Source organism: Triticum dicoccoides, chromosome 7A, assembly GCF_002162155.2.
Source record: "Triticum dicoccoides isolate Atlit2015 ecotype Zavitan chromosome 7A, WEW_v2.0, whole genome shotgun sequence".
NCBI classification, from domain to species: domain Eukaryota; kingdom Viridiplantae; phylum Streptophyta; class Magnoliopsida; order Poales; family Poaceae; genus Triticum; species Triticum dicoccoides.
In genome coordinates this window covers 525,147,954-525,164,046 of record NC_041392.1, presented here as the reverse complement: position 1 = coordinate 525,164,046, position 16,093 = coordinate 525,147,954, and the positions used below count along the sequence as shown (strand labels likewise).

Below are 16,093 nucleotides of genomic sequence, written 5' to 3'. Positions count from 1 at the left end.
TGTTTTAGTCTGTGAAGCCGATTTTTTTAACATAATCACATTGTGTTGCTACTTTGATGATTGATATTCGTACATATAAACAATCCTGCGGTTATTTACTGTTAGAGTTCATCCACAAGTAGAAGGCTTCACCTAGATTCAAGAGGATTTGATTGTACACATGTTTTTGAATAAACATATGACTACAAGTCAGAAGTTGTTATACACATGCCACAAGAGATTTTATTGCATCAAGCAAACATACTTCAAATGTGCATGTCACTTATTTTTGGATAGCCATTACTACACTATAGTTGACCCCTTATGTTCTCACATCAGATTTTTCTAGCCGGATTTAGAATATGATGCAAGGTGGACGTCACTACCGCCATTGACGAGGGCAAAAAGGAATATAAGTCGCAATACATGTGGGGTATTGTGTTGAAATAAAGAACAGAGACAAGTGTGTATTGGCGAGGAGGGATGGGATGTGATATGTTTTGTTATCCTGTTGCAACACACGAAAAACATCAAATGTGTATGTCACTTATTTTCAGATACCTATCACCGAATTCCCCACTATAGTTGACCTCTTATGTTCTTGCATCAGATTTTTTTTCTAGCAGGTTGATGAGGGAAAAAAGGAATATAAGCGGCAATACATGTGGGGATTTTGTGTTGAAATAAAGGATAGAGACAAGTGTGTACTGGCAAGAAGGGATGCAATGTAATATGTTTTGTTTTCTCGTTATAACGCACGGAAAACTTCAAATGTGCATGTTACTTATTTTGGATAACCATTACTGAATTTCCCCCACTATACTCTTTTTTAACACAGTACAATCGAAGTCGCTCACATACACGAGCATACACTCACCCCTAACAACTCACGCACGCATACCCTACCCCTATGAGTATCTTCAAGAGACTGAGCTGACATAGTATCTTGATATTTTACGAAGTATATTTTTGCATCGGATTTTTTAGCAGGATTTAGAATATGACGGAAGGTGGAATATGACACAAGGTGGAAATCACTGCCATCTTTGATGAGGGTAGAAAGGAATATAAGCGGCAATACATGTGGGGTATTGTGTTGAAATAAAGGACGGAGACAAGTGTGCATTGGCGAGGAGGGATGGGTTGTGATATGTTTTGTTCACCCGTTGCAACGCACGAGCATTTTTGCTAGTAAGAGCTCATAGGGATACAATGTACTCCCTCTGTCCGAAAATACTTGTCATCAAAATGGACAAAAAGGGGTGTATCTAGAACTAAAATACATCTAGATACATTTCCTTTTATTCATTTTGATGACAAGTATTTCCGGACGGAGGGAGTAGATCCGAAGGATTAAGGGCCCACATATAGCGTCCTAAAGAAAGTTCTAGAGTATGCTTAGCAAGGCTACGTGCCTCAAGATTAGTTTCTCTTCCTTCAAAGATGAAAGGACAACAAGAGAACTGCTAGGATTGTAGGATTGATCTCCTTAATAATGCTAGAGTGTAGCCCACCAGTATTTTCATGGATATCTTTGATTACGTCTTGACAGTCTGAAGCTATTTGTATGTCTGCAAGTGATAAATCAAGGGCAAGTGAGAGCGCCTCTCGACAAGCCAAAGCCTTCAATGATATTGCGTCAGTCACACCTTGACATTTTACCGCCTCAGACGGGCGGGGGAGGAACGTACGTGTTGGGATGGATGCAGACCGTTCAGCCCGGCTAGCCGTGAAGAATGCGGTTTGTTTGGATCGTGACTAGCCTCAGCTCGGCCTACATATTTTGTTTGAAAAAGCATGTACTCAAAAGGTGCACAAAACATTGACCAGTGATTTTTCTCCGAGATCTCGAATGTTTTTTTGTGGATGAAATTTTGCAACAACTGCACTTTATCATGTTTGATATTGTAAAGTTTCAGAATATTTTTTTGGAACACGCTTGATACGTGTGTTTTTAGCTTTTTCTGTAAACCCGGGTGTAGCACACCCAGATATAGCCACATCTTTTCATTCATTGTTGCGTTGGCAAGTTCATAATGTTTTCCATATGCATTTTTTATTTTGGCAAGTTCTGTCTTTTTTTAGTTGTGGTTATTTCCACAAATGATTGGGATTTTTATTTTGTCTTTTTCTGACAATGGAATTTTTTTCGTCTTTATTTAGAGAGGAGACTGTCTCTGTTCCATGAAAACCTAGTACTAGGTAGCAGGCACGTGTAATAGAGAAGCAAATAAAATTGCTCATGAGGTCACTAGATTAGCTAGATTTTCTTTGATTTCTGATTGATCTGAGAAAGCCTTAAATGAAATCGTAACAGTCCTCATAAACGATGTATTGGTTATTTTTAATAAATAAAGTATCTGGATTTATTTCAAAAAGTAGGTAGCAGGCACGGATAATCGTCTTCTTACATTGCTAAACATCTCTATTGACTCTGTTATATTAGTACATCATGGAAACGTATTTTGAAATGTCATAAAATTCTGGCAAAATGTTTTGCGCGTACACCTCGACATTCTATGTGCTCGCAAAGTCGTTTTACGAAAAAAACAGTTTTTATGTCGCGTGTGAAAAAGACAAAATTCAATGTTAAAAATGGCTTTTCACGACATTTCTTTGTCTTTTTTACGCAAGTCACATAAAATGCCGGTTTTCCACAAAAACTTGGCGTGCGCACATAGAATATTAAAAGGTACACATCAAATTTTTGTTCAGAATTTTTTTGACATTTTAAAATGTTTTTCCGATGGCAAGAGCATATGCTTTCATGTGCCAAAGTGAATTTATGTAGATTATGTTCTTTAAAAAAACAAGTGCTTACTATGATGGAGAAGTAAATTCTCGCATCTACCTGAAATATTAGTGAAGACACGCAATGCACGTGCACACTTACTAGTAAACCAAAGAGCACCATGACAAACCTGTAGCTTAAGGCCCTTCTTAGTGCTCCATCATGTGCTAAGCATGTCACATAAGCAAAAAAAATGACATGGCACAACAATTAAGGAGGGGAGAGAGCATTTTGATGACCCCAGAAAGAACCAATGCCAAGCGCGTGAACCTAAGCAAACCACTTAAATGAAACAACTTGACCAATGCATGAAAGACTTTAGGTGTTAACTCATTAAATAAAACGAGCTTAGCAACAATAAGTTAAGCACCTATATATTGGGGAGTTAAGTTGATAAGCTATTTAATGCACTTAGCACCTCATCTAAGCACATTTGCATTGGAAGAGGCCTAAGAGAAAGCAAAATACCTCTAACATTTATCAAGTGATCAATGGACAACAACTTAAATGCATGGACATAGTAATATTCAGCATGTTCATGGAGTAGCCCATTTCATTGTCCAAACATTTATCAAATGGTCAATCGGACAACCTAAACTTAAACCCTTGTACTCTCGAAAATAAAAATAAACCCTTAACATTTTTTTTGCAGGAGACTTATATAAACCCTTAACATAATAGCATTCATCATGTTCATGGAATAGCATGCTCCATTGCCCAGCCAAACATCTGTGAAAAGGATTGACAACAACAGACACATCGTTATCACTATTGCAAAATGGTGCGAGACAAACTCTAAACAATTGGGCAGCATAAATCCACATCCTAACGAGGGGATATACGTCTTCTTGAACGAGATGAGAGAATTCCCCAGAATCTTGAGAATCGGGTTCAAGATTCCGGAAGAAGTTGGATGAAGGATCGATTCTTAAGATTCTGGGAGAATCGGCCAAAAGAACTGGGCCGAAGAACGCTATGGGTGCGCGCGGCCCCTTTTAGTAGTAGTAGTACATACCAGTCGGTTCATCGGATGAGCTAGCTGTTGACGACATGGCAGTTGGCCCTGATCTCGCCGGCGCTTCCGGTGAGCGGATGTATGTTGCCCATCTTCACCATCGCCTTGGCGAAGTCGGTCCGGAAGAGCGCGGGGTTGGCGCCGTACTGCCGCACCAGCGCGTCCTCCGACCCTCCGTCGAAGAGCGCCTGGTCGGAGTGGAACAGGCCGCGCTTCGCCAGCAGGTTCCGGTAGTAGGCGGCGTCGAACGCCGAGGGGGTCTGCACGTCGATAGGCGCCAGGTTGGCGTTGCCGGAGCTGGGGCACGTCCGCCGCCGCAGCGCCGCGAAGGACGGGTCGATGTTGGCGTCCCTGTAGATGCGGGCGTTGAAGTTCAGGCACTGCGCCAGGCCGATGGTGTGCGCGCCCGACAGCGCCGTCATCTCGGCCGGCGAGAGCCCCTGCCTGCCGAACAGGGAGATCAGCGTGGCCAAGCCGGCGGTCGGCGGCGGGAGGTTCACGTTGGCCAGAGCCCGGCTCGCCGTCGTCGAGTCGCGACGGCCGAGCGGCACTCTCCAGGTCGGCCCGCCCAGCTGCATGCCGCCAAACAGTTTCATCAGGACGAGCGACAGTGCGCACTAGCTAGAAGAAGAAGCAGCTCCCGATCGAGCCGGTGAAGTTTTGCACGCACCAGGAACGTCCCGTCGCGCGCGGTGAGCGCGAGGATGTCGGCGCAGGAGACGACGCCGGGGCACGCGGCCTCCACGCTGGCCTTGATGGCGTCGATGACACCGAAGCCACGGATGGACCCATTGTTCGGTGCGGCTTGCTTCTCGCCGCCGGCGTCGAGAAGAACCGAGCCGTCACAGCCCTGCAGTACATGCATGTCAGAATTATCATGCGAACTCAAGTATAGACTGTGTAGTCAAGTACTGAGACGAGTCATCAGTCATCACCTGGACGAAGCAGTCGTGGAAGAAGAGCCTGAGAAGCGAGGCGCCGACCCGGCGCTCGTTGCGGATGGCCTTGTTCATCCCCGCCCGCACGATGGCCTCCAGGTTGGGGCAGGAGGCGGAGTAGAAGGTCGTCGAGAGCTGCGCGTGGGCGGCGCAGGAGAGGAGCCAGACGGCGAGCAGGCGGTGCAGAAAGGTAGGAGCGGCCATGGCGGCGATCAGGTTAATTGGATTAGAGATGCCTAGCTCGCAGTGAAGCTGCTCTGACAGTGTGGTGTTATTGATCACTGGCTTCGGACAAGCTCGCCTATTTATAGCTCTTCCAAGCAGCGGTGCATGCATGATTATTTGTGACTGCGGTGCGACGGCATCCGGATGGTAGGAACTGGGACAAACACTCAAACAGCATCTCCAACAGATTCCAAAAATTCCACGCAAAAAAAAAACAGATTCCAAAAATAAATAAATAAATAATCATCGCTGGGCCGAAGATATTGCAAAAGAGATACTCCCTTCGTCCCATAATATAAAAACATTTTTGGCACTACACTAGAGTAAAAAATGTTTTTATATTATGGGACAGAGATAGTACAACATAATGAACATGATCAGCTAGTCAATTTGTGGACTGTACTAAATTTTCTCAACCTTGACGATTCTTGGCCAGATGTTTTCGAGTGGAGATGGTCCATGGGAGCCTACTCGGCTAGTTCGGTGTACAAGTTGTTGTGTCAAGGCTTGGTTAGATTACTTGGAGCTTCAGCCATCTGGAGGTGTTGGGCTTTGTTGAAGTGCGAGATCTTCGTCGGGCTTGCACTCCAGTGCAGGTTGTGGACGGCAGATCGGCGCACGAGACAGGCCTGCAAGATGATACTTCAGCTTGCTATCTTTGTTTGCAGGAAGAGGACACGGTGGCATCGCTGCTTTGCTTGTGGGAGACGAAAGATTTTGATTCAATGGTCGTTTTGGTATGAAACTTGTAGAAGCAGCACAATGCTAGAGTTTTTAGGAATAGAGAGCAACAACATTCTGTGAGGGAGCTTGTTCTAGCGATATTGGAGGCGTTGAGCATTATGGAGAAGTGGCGGCGCGGTGTGTTTAGAGGATTTTATGAGAGTATAAATTTGGTAGAGTAGGTGTGAGTGTGGTAGTTTTCCCAATGCATTGTTCACCTTATTTCAGGGTCTTGTAATTATATTTCTCTCTTCTATAAAAAAATATGACACATTATTAGCGTACTCTCGAAAAGAAGAACACAAGGCTCGGGGGAAATCACAAGCAATGTGGTAGCGGTCATCAATAGGTTGGATCATTCCGATCTACGCTTCTCTTCATCGACGGCGGTTGTTATTCTGGTACACTGGTCTTATGGGGCATTAACACGTCGACTTTAGCGTACTCTCGAAAAGAAGAACACAAGGCTCGGGGGAAATTACAAGCAATGTGGTAGCGGTCATCAATAGGTTGGATCATTCCGATCTACGCTTCTCTTCATCGACGGCGGTTGTTATTCTGGTACACTGGTCTTATGGGGCATTAACACGTCGACTTTTCGACTGTCTATTACAATAAGGTTCGCCCTGCTCCGATGAGGGAGAGGCGAAGACAACGGCGCGCATTCGGTTCGCTCTGATGCTAGTAGTCGTCACTAGGTGATCTACGGGCCTAGATGAATTTTTTACTTCTGGTGTTCTTTGTACTATCTTAACAGTTGATAAACAAATCAAAGTTATCCTCAAAAAATAAAAGATGGCCGCTGCTACTCCAGAAGACATGTCAGCGTTCTTCATTGCCTTCACAGCCTCTATGTTGACAGAATCGACCAGAAGTTTGCTGCAACTTAGAGACTGAGCCAATCGCACAACAAATTTCAATGCCACTGCATCTGTAGATAGTGCATCAACGCACATGTTGATCTTCCGGTTACCTCCCCATATAAGGTCTTATTTGGTTTGAAGGAATTTCATAGGTATTTTTCATTCAAACAAATTTCATGAATGTTTCGTAAGGAATCATGCGTACTATTTTTCAAATAGAAAATCTAGCATCCACTTCAACCTTTTATTACAATTTGTTTGTTTTTAATGTGGCATCAACCACTTCATACTAATCCTATATGATTCAAGTGGGCATTGCCACTCCAATCCTCTGTTTTTTTTGTTCTCACATTCTGAGAATCCAGCGAATCAAAGAGGGCCTAGAGGTTTGCGATAAATCTCACAAGACAGCTTAGCGGCACCCTGTAGTGTTCATCTAATTGAAGGCATCTTTGCACCATAAGTTTGATTACGTATTTCCTTCTTGGAGACATCATTTCAGAGCAAGCAGCTCAGAAATGCATGAAGTTGCGTCACTTATGTCTTACTTTTTTCTTGAGGGGTTGCACGGACAGCGCTACACAAGCCCAAATGCATGCCTTTCAACCACAGTTCCATGTTTTGTCAGTAGCCTATACTGATGTTGGCCCATTAAGCAACCAGACGTACATGTCGCCGTCGGCTTTGAAAAGTCCCCCAGCAAGCAGCAGGAAACAAAGGAGGTCAAAATCTGTTAGACGGCGGCCACATATTTTGCATTCGAACAGAGCAGAGACAACGCAGAACATTTTTATTTTCCCAGGTGTACAAGCTGGAAGAGATGGCGACCTCGAACTGCATCACACCAGCTGCAATCAACATTCTAACTAAACTAACATAAGCACAACAAAAACTGGTTACTTCCTAGTGGTCCCTGATCACTCAGATGCCAACTACTACAATCTTCTCTAGTTATGCCCAAGAGAGAAAAAAAAAAGTTCTCTAGTAATGAACTCAAGGTTACATTGTGATTGCACACAACAAACTGGTGAGCACCAAGGAGTATGACATGAGTGGGCCAGCAAAAGAAACCGTAATTTGTGTGACCGTGCGGAAATTTAACAAGATAAGGTTTGCTGCAAGTTTTTGACCACAAAAGTATCATCTGGGCGTGTCAGAACAGCAACCCATCCAACTGCTCAGCCTGGTTATCACACGCCATGCTCCGCTGTGATAGGCCAGCCATTTGAAAGGAACCAGTTGCAAGTACCCCCAAAATAAAATGGTTCGTTCAGATTTGATTTATACTGACTTAGCTCACATGCGCCCTGCTATAGTCATCAGCAGCTGCCGATAGCGATGGTATAGTAACAGGAAATCCAGGTCCCATCTGCAAGAAAGTTCCTCCGATAAGAGACATAAAAGATAAGAGCAATCCGAGGAGATGCTGCCCGCCGTCAAATCCCAGGGCTCAACCCTGGACAGGCGGTGGAAACTACCAAACTGGAGTACGGTATGTGAAAATGAAAGATGGAAGAAGTTGGGACAATGCTCGTAAGGGTTACACTTGAACATGTTTAGGTGCAATATCACAAGCAACCTTACTTTCAGTTTACCCCACTAACAATGACAGAACCACTAGCAATCATTGCAACTCTTGATAGTACTAACATACTGGTCAAGCTGTACAGACACAGTATAGGTGTAGCATTTCACAAGACCTCTCATGGGACAATACAAACCAATAAAGCCAGAATCATGTCAGACAACTAAAATACCATCAGGGTCAACTTGATGCAAACCATTAGCAAAGTTACAAAGTACTCCCTTCGTCCCAAAATAAGTGTCTCAACTTTGTACTAACTTTAGTACTCTGCAAAATTGTACTAAGGTTAAGACACTTATTTTGGGACGGAGGGAGTACCTAGCAGTAATTTCACCTTTCTCTGTACATAGGGTCAACTTAGAGAGAGGAAGGATCCATGCTCTGAAGATAATAGTGCACTTGCTAGGGCTGCGAGTCCAGTACAAGCTTACTGTTTCTAGCACATTGCTCCATAACTTGCACAAAAGTACTCTCTCCAATTCATATTAATTGCCGTTCATTTAGTATAAAGTTGTATTAAATCAGAAAAAATTAATATGGATAAGAGGGAGTGGCATAATCGACAAATACGCACTACTAATACTACCTACTTTCAAGAGAACAGAAAGAGTTTTGCAGAAGAAAGCGTACATAATTTCAAATTTGTTTGGCACATGCACAAATTAGTGATAATGCCTGCGGGACAACTAGTACCAAAATGTCTGGGACTCGGTTTTTTCCTCTTTTTTTTCTTTTCAGTTCTGTTGGTCTTTCAGATTATGAAGCCATGTGCCCTTTTTCAGTCTTCTGTAGCCTTCCATATCTTATTTTGTAGAGTATTTATTATTGTTACTCAAATGCAAATTCAGTAGAGTCCTCCCATAATGTTGTCATAAAAAGGAATATAACATATAAGGTCGTAAGAAGATGAAAACCGAAAAGGTCTTTAACATGTTATTAATTTTGGGTGAAATATTATTGTGACATCCCTAGAAAGTGAAACCAATGATACATCAGATACAAGTGGAAGAGAAAAGAGCTTACTGTGCTACTCAGTGTGAACTTCTTCACGTATCCAACATATTTCGAAGCTGAAAGAAAATCAGTGTTAGCAGCCTGGATTTAATACCATCATCACAATAATCAGAGAAACAACATGTAAATATCGAAACGTGCATGGAGAAATATTAATATCTAAGAATGAGCTATTGGGTAATTCGCCATCTGAATTAGGTACTCAAATTGATTTCTTAAACTGGGCACTGGCGTTTCATGTCAAGTGTCCAAAGTATTGAAACTGACAGAGAAAGGTCAAAAAAAAAAACAGTCAGACTCAGAGTTCACGCACGGACACGAATTTTGGAACATGGTTCCAAGCGCGCCCGTTATAAACAGTAAAATAAGAAAAATACTAGAAAAAACAAAAAAAATATGAATATTTTTTGTATCATACATGGCAGAGTGGTCTACTCGCATATGAAGTTTCACAAAAAAAAATCTGTGGTATATTCTAGGCAAAAAAGACAAAATCGGTGCTATAAAAAAGACACTGTTTGAAGTAATTTGGAGAACCAAAATTCTTTTCTTCGCTAAGAATGCCATGGGTGTCATTTCTGAGTGCATGTGAGTAGACCAGTCGACCAAGTATGATACCCCAAAATTTTGGAATTATTTGATTCTTTTGGCTATTTTTTATATTCTTTTTTGTAATGGGTGCTCGTGCACCCATGTTCACCTTTGTACTTTCATAATATATACCACAATATAAAATAGCTTGGAGTTCATAAATTTGTACTCCCTCCGTCCGAAAATACTTGTCATCAAAATGGATAAAAAAGGATGTATCTAGAACTAAAATACGTCTAGATGCATCCCTTTTTATTCATTTTGGTGACAAGTATTTCCGGACGGAGGGAGTAATTGAGTAATATTCACTAATAAGGTGCAATGTTGATACAAAATATTGGTATAAGCATGTTAGCAGCACCAGCCACTCACTTACTTTTCTTTAAGCCCACCGGCTTAGCAAGTAAAAGTGCATTTACGAAAGCACCAATATTTTCACGTAAACTCTCCTCAGAAAAATTGATCTGCAAAAAACAACACAAACTATAATGAGGAACGACACAGAATTGCAAAGTAAGGAGTTGCTTGACTATGTACATAATTATATTGATAAATTCACTAGGCATATGAGTATTAATATTGATGGCCATGTCCCATACCTTTCCAAGGCCAACATGCACTATGGCAGTTTTATCTATCTTGAAATCAACACGGCCTGATTTTGCCGCTTTGACAGCACCAGAAACATCATTTGTCACAGACCCTAACTATAAGATTCAAAGTGTCAAGAAAGGCAGAAACTTCAGTGTGATTCCGAAATAAAATGAAAAGGGAAGATGCCTACCTTAGGATTTGGCATCAAACCACGCGGACCCAATATTCTAGCGACCTGGAGAATCAGTCAGGTTGTTAATAATATGTCAAACAAGAAATAACATAGGTGTCCAAAAGCCCACACTGATACCTTTGAAAGCCGAGGCATGAACATTGGGGTTGCTATGCACTTGTCGAAACTTAGTTTGCCTCCTCCTAATATGTATAATCATAGGTGGAAAAAAGGAATTCCAATCAACAAGAATGTCAAACATCGTAGATGAAACTAAGGAAAACATAGGATGGGGTACTAGGGAGTGTGAGCAGGTAGCGATTGGTGATATTCCAAGGAAAATAAGTTCCAAAAACCATAACATACTAAGGCCTCCTTTGGTTCATAGGATAGGAATATTATAGGAATAGGAACTTCATAGGAAGTGAGATGACATGCATCTCAATTCCTATAAAAAAAGAGATGCCATTTGATGCATAGGATAGGAATTTTTCCATTGAGTCTAGGCTAATGTTTTTTTTCCTTTGAAATGTGAAGGATTGGACCCTATCCAACATAGGATTAGGAATCCATTCCTACAAACCAAAGGACTTCATAGGAATTTTTCCTTTGAAAATCCTATCCTATGAAATTCCTACAAGATTCCTACAAACCAAAGGAGGCCTAAAGGAAATAAAGTACCTTTGCGAATCTCCTCAATCAGCTCGTCGCCACCAACAACATCTGCTCCAGCTGCTCTAGCTTCCTCTGCTGCAGGCCCTTCCGCAAATACTGCTACCCTAACAGTCTTATAAAGAGAAGGACCTCAGCATGAAGTACTCATAGAAGACAAAGGCACCATTTGGGATGCAATAACTCTTTTTATTGTTCCTTACAAAACAGAGATGGTGTATACCCAATGCCTGTAAAATAGGCTGTGAACAATATTTAGAAAGGTACCTTGCCAGTGCCATGCGGCAAAGTTATGGCGCCACGGACCATCTGTATGCCAGGGAAAGTTTTGGTCAGTGTCAGAAGATAATTTTCCATTAATCTAACGTTCACAAGCAGATTGACAAAAATTAAAAATTCATTAGGCAACTTGGCTATTCAACTGGAGAAGCATTAGTTAATCATCATTTATTAGCATGCACAAAACCTCTGGACAAGATTTCTTATTTATTTGAATGTGTTAGATAGGTCTCAACAGGTATAGAGACAAGACTTCAGCAGCATCCCTGTTAAATCACATAGCTTCTACACTGGTTTCAACACATTGGGGAACTTTGGCTTTGTGGCAAATACAATGTCATACACTAATATCAGCTGGGCTTTTTTACAAGAATCGACAAATTAACCCAATCAGTTAGCTTCTTGCATCTGTGTTTTTGTTGTCATAACTGGTTGATCCAGTCATAAAACCCTAGATCATGCCTCGTACAGGGAGGTGCTAGCCACATGAAGGAAAAAGGGAGCAAAAGTGCTGGAACATTGTGCATGCTGAATCACGCAGCACGCAGGCTGTGCTGTTTGTGCGTGGAACCAGAAGATATGCGATTGCATGTGCTTCAAAACCATGTGTATAAAATTGCATAAGTGTGTCAATTAGGTTTATCCGGTAATTGCAAGAAAATGGCGTACAAGGCACTGGAATTGCTAACCTTGCCAAATGACTTGGCTCAGTAACATGACACCTAGGTGACCGTTTTTTTAAAGACACTAAGTTGACAGTCAAATCAAACTTCAACAAGTAAGCAAGTAATAAAAGATCAACAAAACAAATGCTCTGTGGGATTGATACAGAAATCAAATACTCGATGCTTATGCCACGAGAACCACAGCTTCAGCCATTACCAGTGGCTTGAGCAAATGAGCTACTGTGAAAGACCAGGAAAGATCACATACACTCAAGTGAAACCAGAGTAAACAGGTCTTGGCAGTGCAGCAGCAAATGCAGCTGGCAATAAGTGATTCAGTAACATGGCAGGTTAAATTTCCATAGAGTAGCAATAGTGAGAAAATATGACAGGATAAAAGGTGTGCTTCAAGGTACTTTTTAAAGAAGCGAAGCAGACCTGATCACCACGACGTGGATCAACACCTAACATCACATGAGCTTCCACTGTTTCGGTAAAATTCCGCTTCTTCTCATTTGCACTGGTCTGGAAGGAAACAGAACAAAGTAAGACCATTTGATTATTATTTTCTTGACTAAACAATTAGATTATCAAGTTTTGTGGAACATAAAATGTGTGAAACATAAAGCATTTCTACATTTTCCCACACTTGACAGCTTACAAGTCATCTTATATGTCCCATGAGAATTGAACACTGAACAAAGGTCTTGAATGTCTAGAGAGAAAGCTAATGTAGGGCCATAACACCATTCACAGCTACTTTTTTTTCTCCAGCATCACGGTGAGGTTTATGTTTTATGAACCTACAAAACTTAAGTTAAACCCCAATCGCATGCGGAGCTAGGAAAAACACATATTTAGTACGATTAAGATTTTCATAATTCACCGCTAAAATGCGATAGGGTTTGATTTTCAAGTTGTTAATAGAACATCACCATGCCCACTTCTATTTTTCATAGAATTATTTGATACCTCTTACACATGGTTTCCAGAGAGTTATTGCCAGGAGGGTAGTTTCCCAATGGACATTTTCCCAAACATCCTCCACAAAATAATCTCAGAAGTAACCACAGTGTCAGTACTCTTACAACCTACAAGCGTACTCTTCTGAAAATTACACTATCCTCTCTTCAAGTATATTTTTTATAGCTACTACACGTATACTACAGAATTCTGTCACCAATCACTGGCAGAAAAAATAAGCTTTCTTAGTAATGTTAGAGATCTTGCTTCATAGGGGTGTTGCAAGACCTAAACTGACAACTAATTGCAACTTATCATGTTAGAATCAATAATCTATTACCTAGCCGCTTGAGCAAGGACACGTTGGGGCTTTTCATCACAGAAACAATTCACCATGAATAGTTCGATCTAACAAAAAATATTGTCGAACGCGTGAACTTGGGTAGTTGACAGTTTTAGCTCAAAAAATCCTACAAGACTGAAAATGCTCCAAAGATCCTGTGTTCAAAGTGCCCCAGGTCGTTTGTGGTAGTTCAGCAGTGATACAAGTGTATAACACATGAACTTTAGTATATTCATTTAGGTTTCACTATAACAGAACAACATAACGTCATGTGTAGCATCTCAAATCTCAAATGCAAACCACATGCCTAGAGCGAAATTGTGGTGAATACTGGACAGTAACAGTAGCTTGCATAACATATTAACATGTAATGTGCTGTGAACTCTGACATGTGAAGGCATTATCAGAGAGGGGGACACTTGGCCAGCAAGCAGAAACGAAAATGGAGCCAGCAATGGCGCTGGATCAGGACTAAGAAGAACAGAGGAAGCAGAGAGTAAGACTCAGAGATCAGGCCCTGCCGGTCTCTGCCACAGCTGAAGTAGTGCAAAGAGAAAGATAACAAGGCAAGGGAGGCTTTGTCACCATTTAGTGGTTAACTAAGGGTTCAGTAAGATGGTACAGTACTAGTCTAGATCAGTCAGTTCCAGGCCTTCTGCTAGGGTATAAGTTGGCATCATTTTGGTTCAATCAACAAGAAAATCTATCTTCCACTATGTTATAGTTAACCTAATCTAGTGATCTGTTTTTCCTACCAGTGCCATTAACATCTTGCGCCCATCACGACGCCTATGAACTCTCCCTACAATCTAAGGGCAAAAACAAGAATGCAATGAATGTTTATATCATCTACATACAAAGATCATATGCCAGTTTGAGAATGCTCAACTTGTTTTAAAGTTGTTGTGGAGAAACTAGAGTCTTGTTTGCATACAGGGTGTTGATGTTAACTAATATGGCAAAATGAAACAGAGTTCGATATTTCTTCTTTCGTTAGCAGAACAAGATTTTAAACTACGTTTCTGTTGATTATAGCAACATCAGTTAGCCAAACAGGGTAATAAGTCAAATAAAACAGAATTGTTATAACCAACCACAATGCCAAAGGTAGCATAAACAAAATGGATTTGCTAATTCTCATCTACTCCCGCCGTTCCATAATAGGAGCATTAACAAAGTCTCATCTAACGCCTACACTATTTGATTAACCAACCACTAGGAGTTACATGAGACATAGTTATGTCCCATCTAGATGAGAGCTAGATACACCCTAAACAAAATAGGAGCATTCTTCCTAGTATGCTAGAATCCACTGTCACAGCAAAAAAAAAAACATACATCAATTTCAGCTTAATACCATCCTAAAATTTGTAGTCGCATTCCAATTAAACTGTGGCTATTTCATCAACACTCCTTCCCATTGACTAAGCAAACAAAGTCATGGTACTACTTCAAGTGAGGTACTCTTCTCTTGTGGAAATCTTAGTGCTATGAAACCATGTCCAAATTACACAAAGCTATGATCCCCAATCGCAACATAACGAGGTTTTTTTATTTGTGAGTTAGAACTGCGATGAACCGAATCACGAGAAGTGCAGACCTTGATTTCGCGGAGTGCGTCGACGAGATCAATGGCGACCTTCTGCGGCCGCTTCGCAACGGGTATCAGCGATGGGTACGGCACCGTCTCCTCCTCCACCGGCACGCCGAAGACGGACCTCCTCGCCCACTCAGCATTCATCTCAATCCGCTCCGCCTCGCCGCGCAGATCCTGCTCATTCACCCCCTGTCCGGCCCCTTCTTCCGCTGGCCGGTCTTCCGGAAGCGGCGCAACCCTGCTCGGGTACGACACCGGCGCGATCGCGGGCCCCGCGTCCTTGACGAACCGCACCTCTTGCCGCGTAAACTGCCGCGGCGGATTCGGCGGCTGCTGCTCAAATCTCCTGGTCGGCTGGTCCTGCCAATCGGGGCCAGCGCTCGGCGCATCCGGCCGGGGGGCCTCCTCGGGTGGGGGCTGCGGCTTCGGGGCGTAGGAGACGGGCTTGATGGTCGGCGGTGGGGGGTCGCCGGAGTTGGAGGTGGAGAAGCGGAAGAGCGGGAGGAGGCGATGGGGATGCGGTTGGCAGCGCGAGTGGGAAAGGAGGAGGCGGAGGTGAGCCATGGTGAGGGCGTGGCGGCGGCCGGCGGCGAGGGCTGCGGCGTGGGGTTTAAGTGAGGACGCGATGGGAGATGGACTGAAATGGGAGGGTTTCCTCTCTCATGGGCACTGGACTGGGCTCGATCCGGTGCACACTGCTATAGCACGAGCCGGCCCAACTAGGACATTTTGGTATAGACCCAATTGTGAAGGATTCTCGAAAAAAAAACGCGGACCAGGGACCACTATTTTCCCCCTTTTTTCCTTTTATTTTTTGTTTCTTTTCGTTGAAATTTGGGAATGGTTTTGAAAATCCGGGATCACTTTTTGAAATTCATAACGTTTTTAAAAACATGATCATTTTTTTAATTCGGGAACAGTATTTGAAATTCAATAAAAAATGAATTTGTCAACATTTTTTGAATCGAGGATCTTTTTTGGAATTCACAAACATTTTTTTGAATGGATGAACAATTTTTCTAGATGCATGAACATTTTTTGATTTTTTTAATGGACAAACATTTCTTGAAATTAAAAAAAATGA

At 42.2% G+C, this 16,093-nt stretch overlaps 2 protein-coding genes across 3 annotated transcripts; both read right to left on the bottom strand.

Annotated features, from left to right (window-relative positions):
* Positions 1-3,225: 3,225 nt before the first annotated feature.
* Positions 3,226-4,986, bottom strand: LOC119328879 (peroxidase P7-like). 2 transcript variants are annotated; one of them, XM_037601875.1, is made up of 4 exons: positions 4,721-4,986; positions 4,456-4,635; positions 3,786-4,357; positions 3,226-3,499 (listed from the first exon to the last, which is right to left on the bottom strand). In XM_037601875.1, exons 1-3 carry the CDS (start codon positions 4,925-4,927, stop codon positions 3,806-3,808), a joined length of 939 nt encoding a protein of 312 aa, XP_037457772.1. In that variant the 5' UTR covers positions 4,928-4,986; the 3' UTR covers positions 3,226-3,499; positions 3,786-3,805. The 2 variants fall into 2 exon arrangements, with proteins under 2 accessions (XP_037457772.1, XP_037457771.1); XM_037601874.1 differs by having other exon boundaries at positions 3,226-4,357.
* A 2,286-nt stretch (positions 4,987-7,272) lies between these two features.
* LOC119328878 (50S ribosomal protein L1-like) lies at positions 7,273-15,649 on the bottom strand. The gene is made up of 10 exons (XM_037601873.1): positions 15,013-15,649; positions 12,545-12,631; positions 11,430-11,471; positions 11,172-11,277; positions 10,629-10,693; positions 10,509-10,553; positions 10,324-10,431; positions 10,101-10,188; positions 9,143-9,189; positions 7,273-7,903 (listed from the first exon to the last, which is right to left on the bottom strand). The coding sequence occupies exons 1-10, from the start codon at positions 15,571-15,573 to the stop codon at positions 7,826-7,828; spliced, it is 1,227 nt and encodes a 408-aa protein (XP_037457770.1). The 5' UTR covers positions 15,574-15,649; the 3' UTR covers positions 7,273-7,825.
* Between the last annotated feature and the right edge of the window lie 444 nt (positions 15,650-16,093).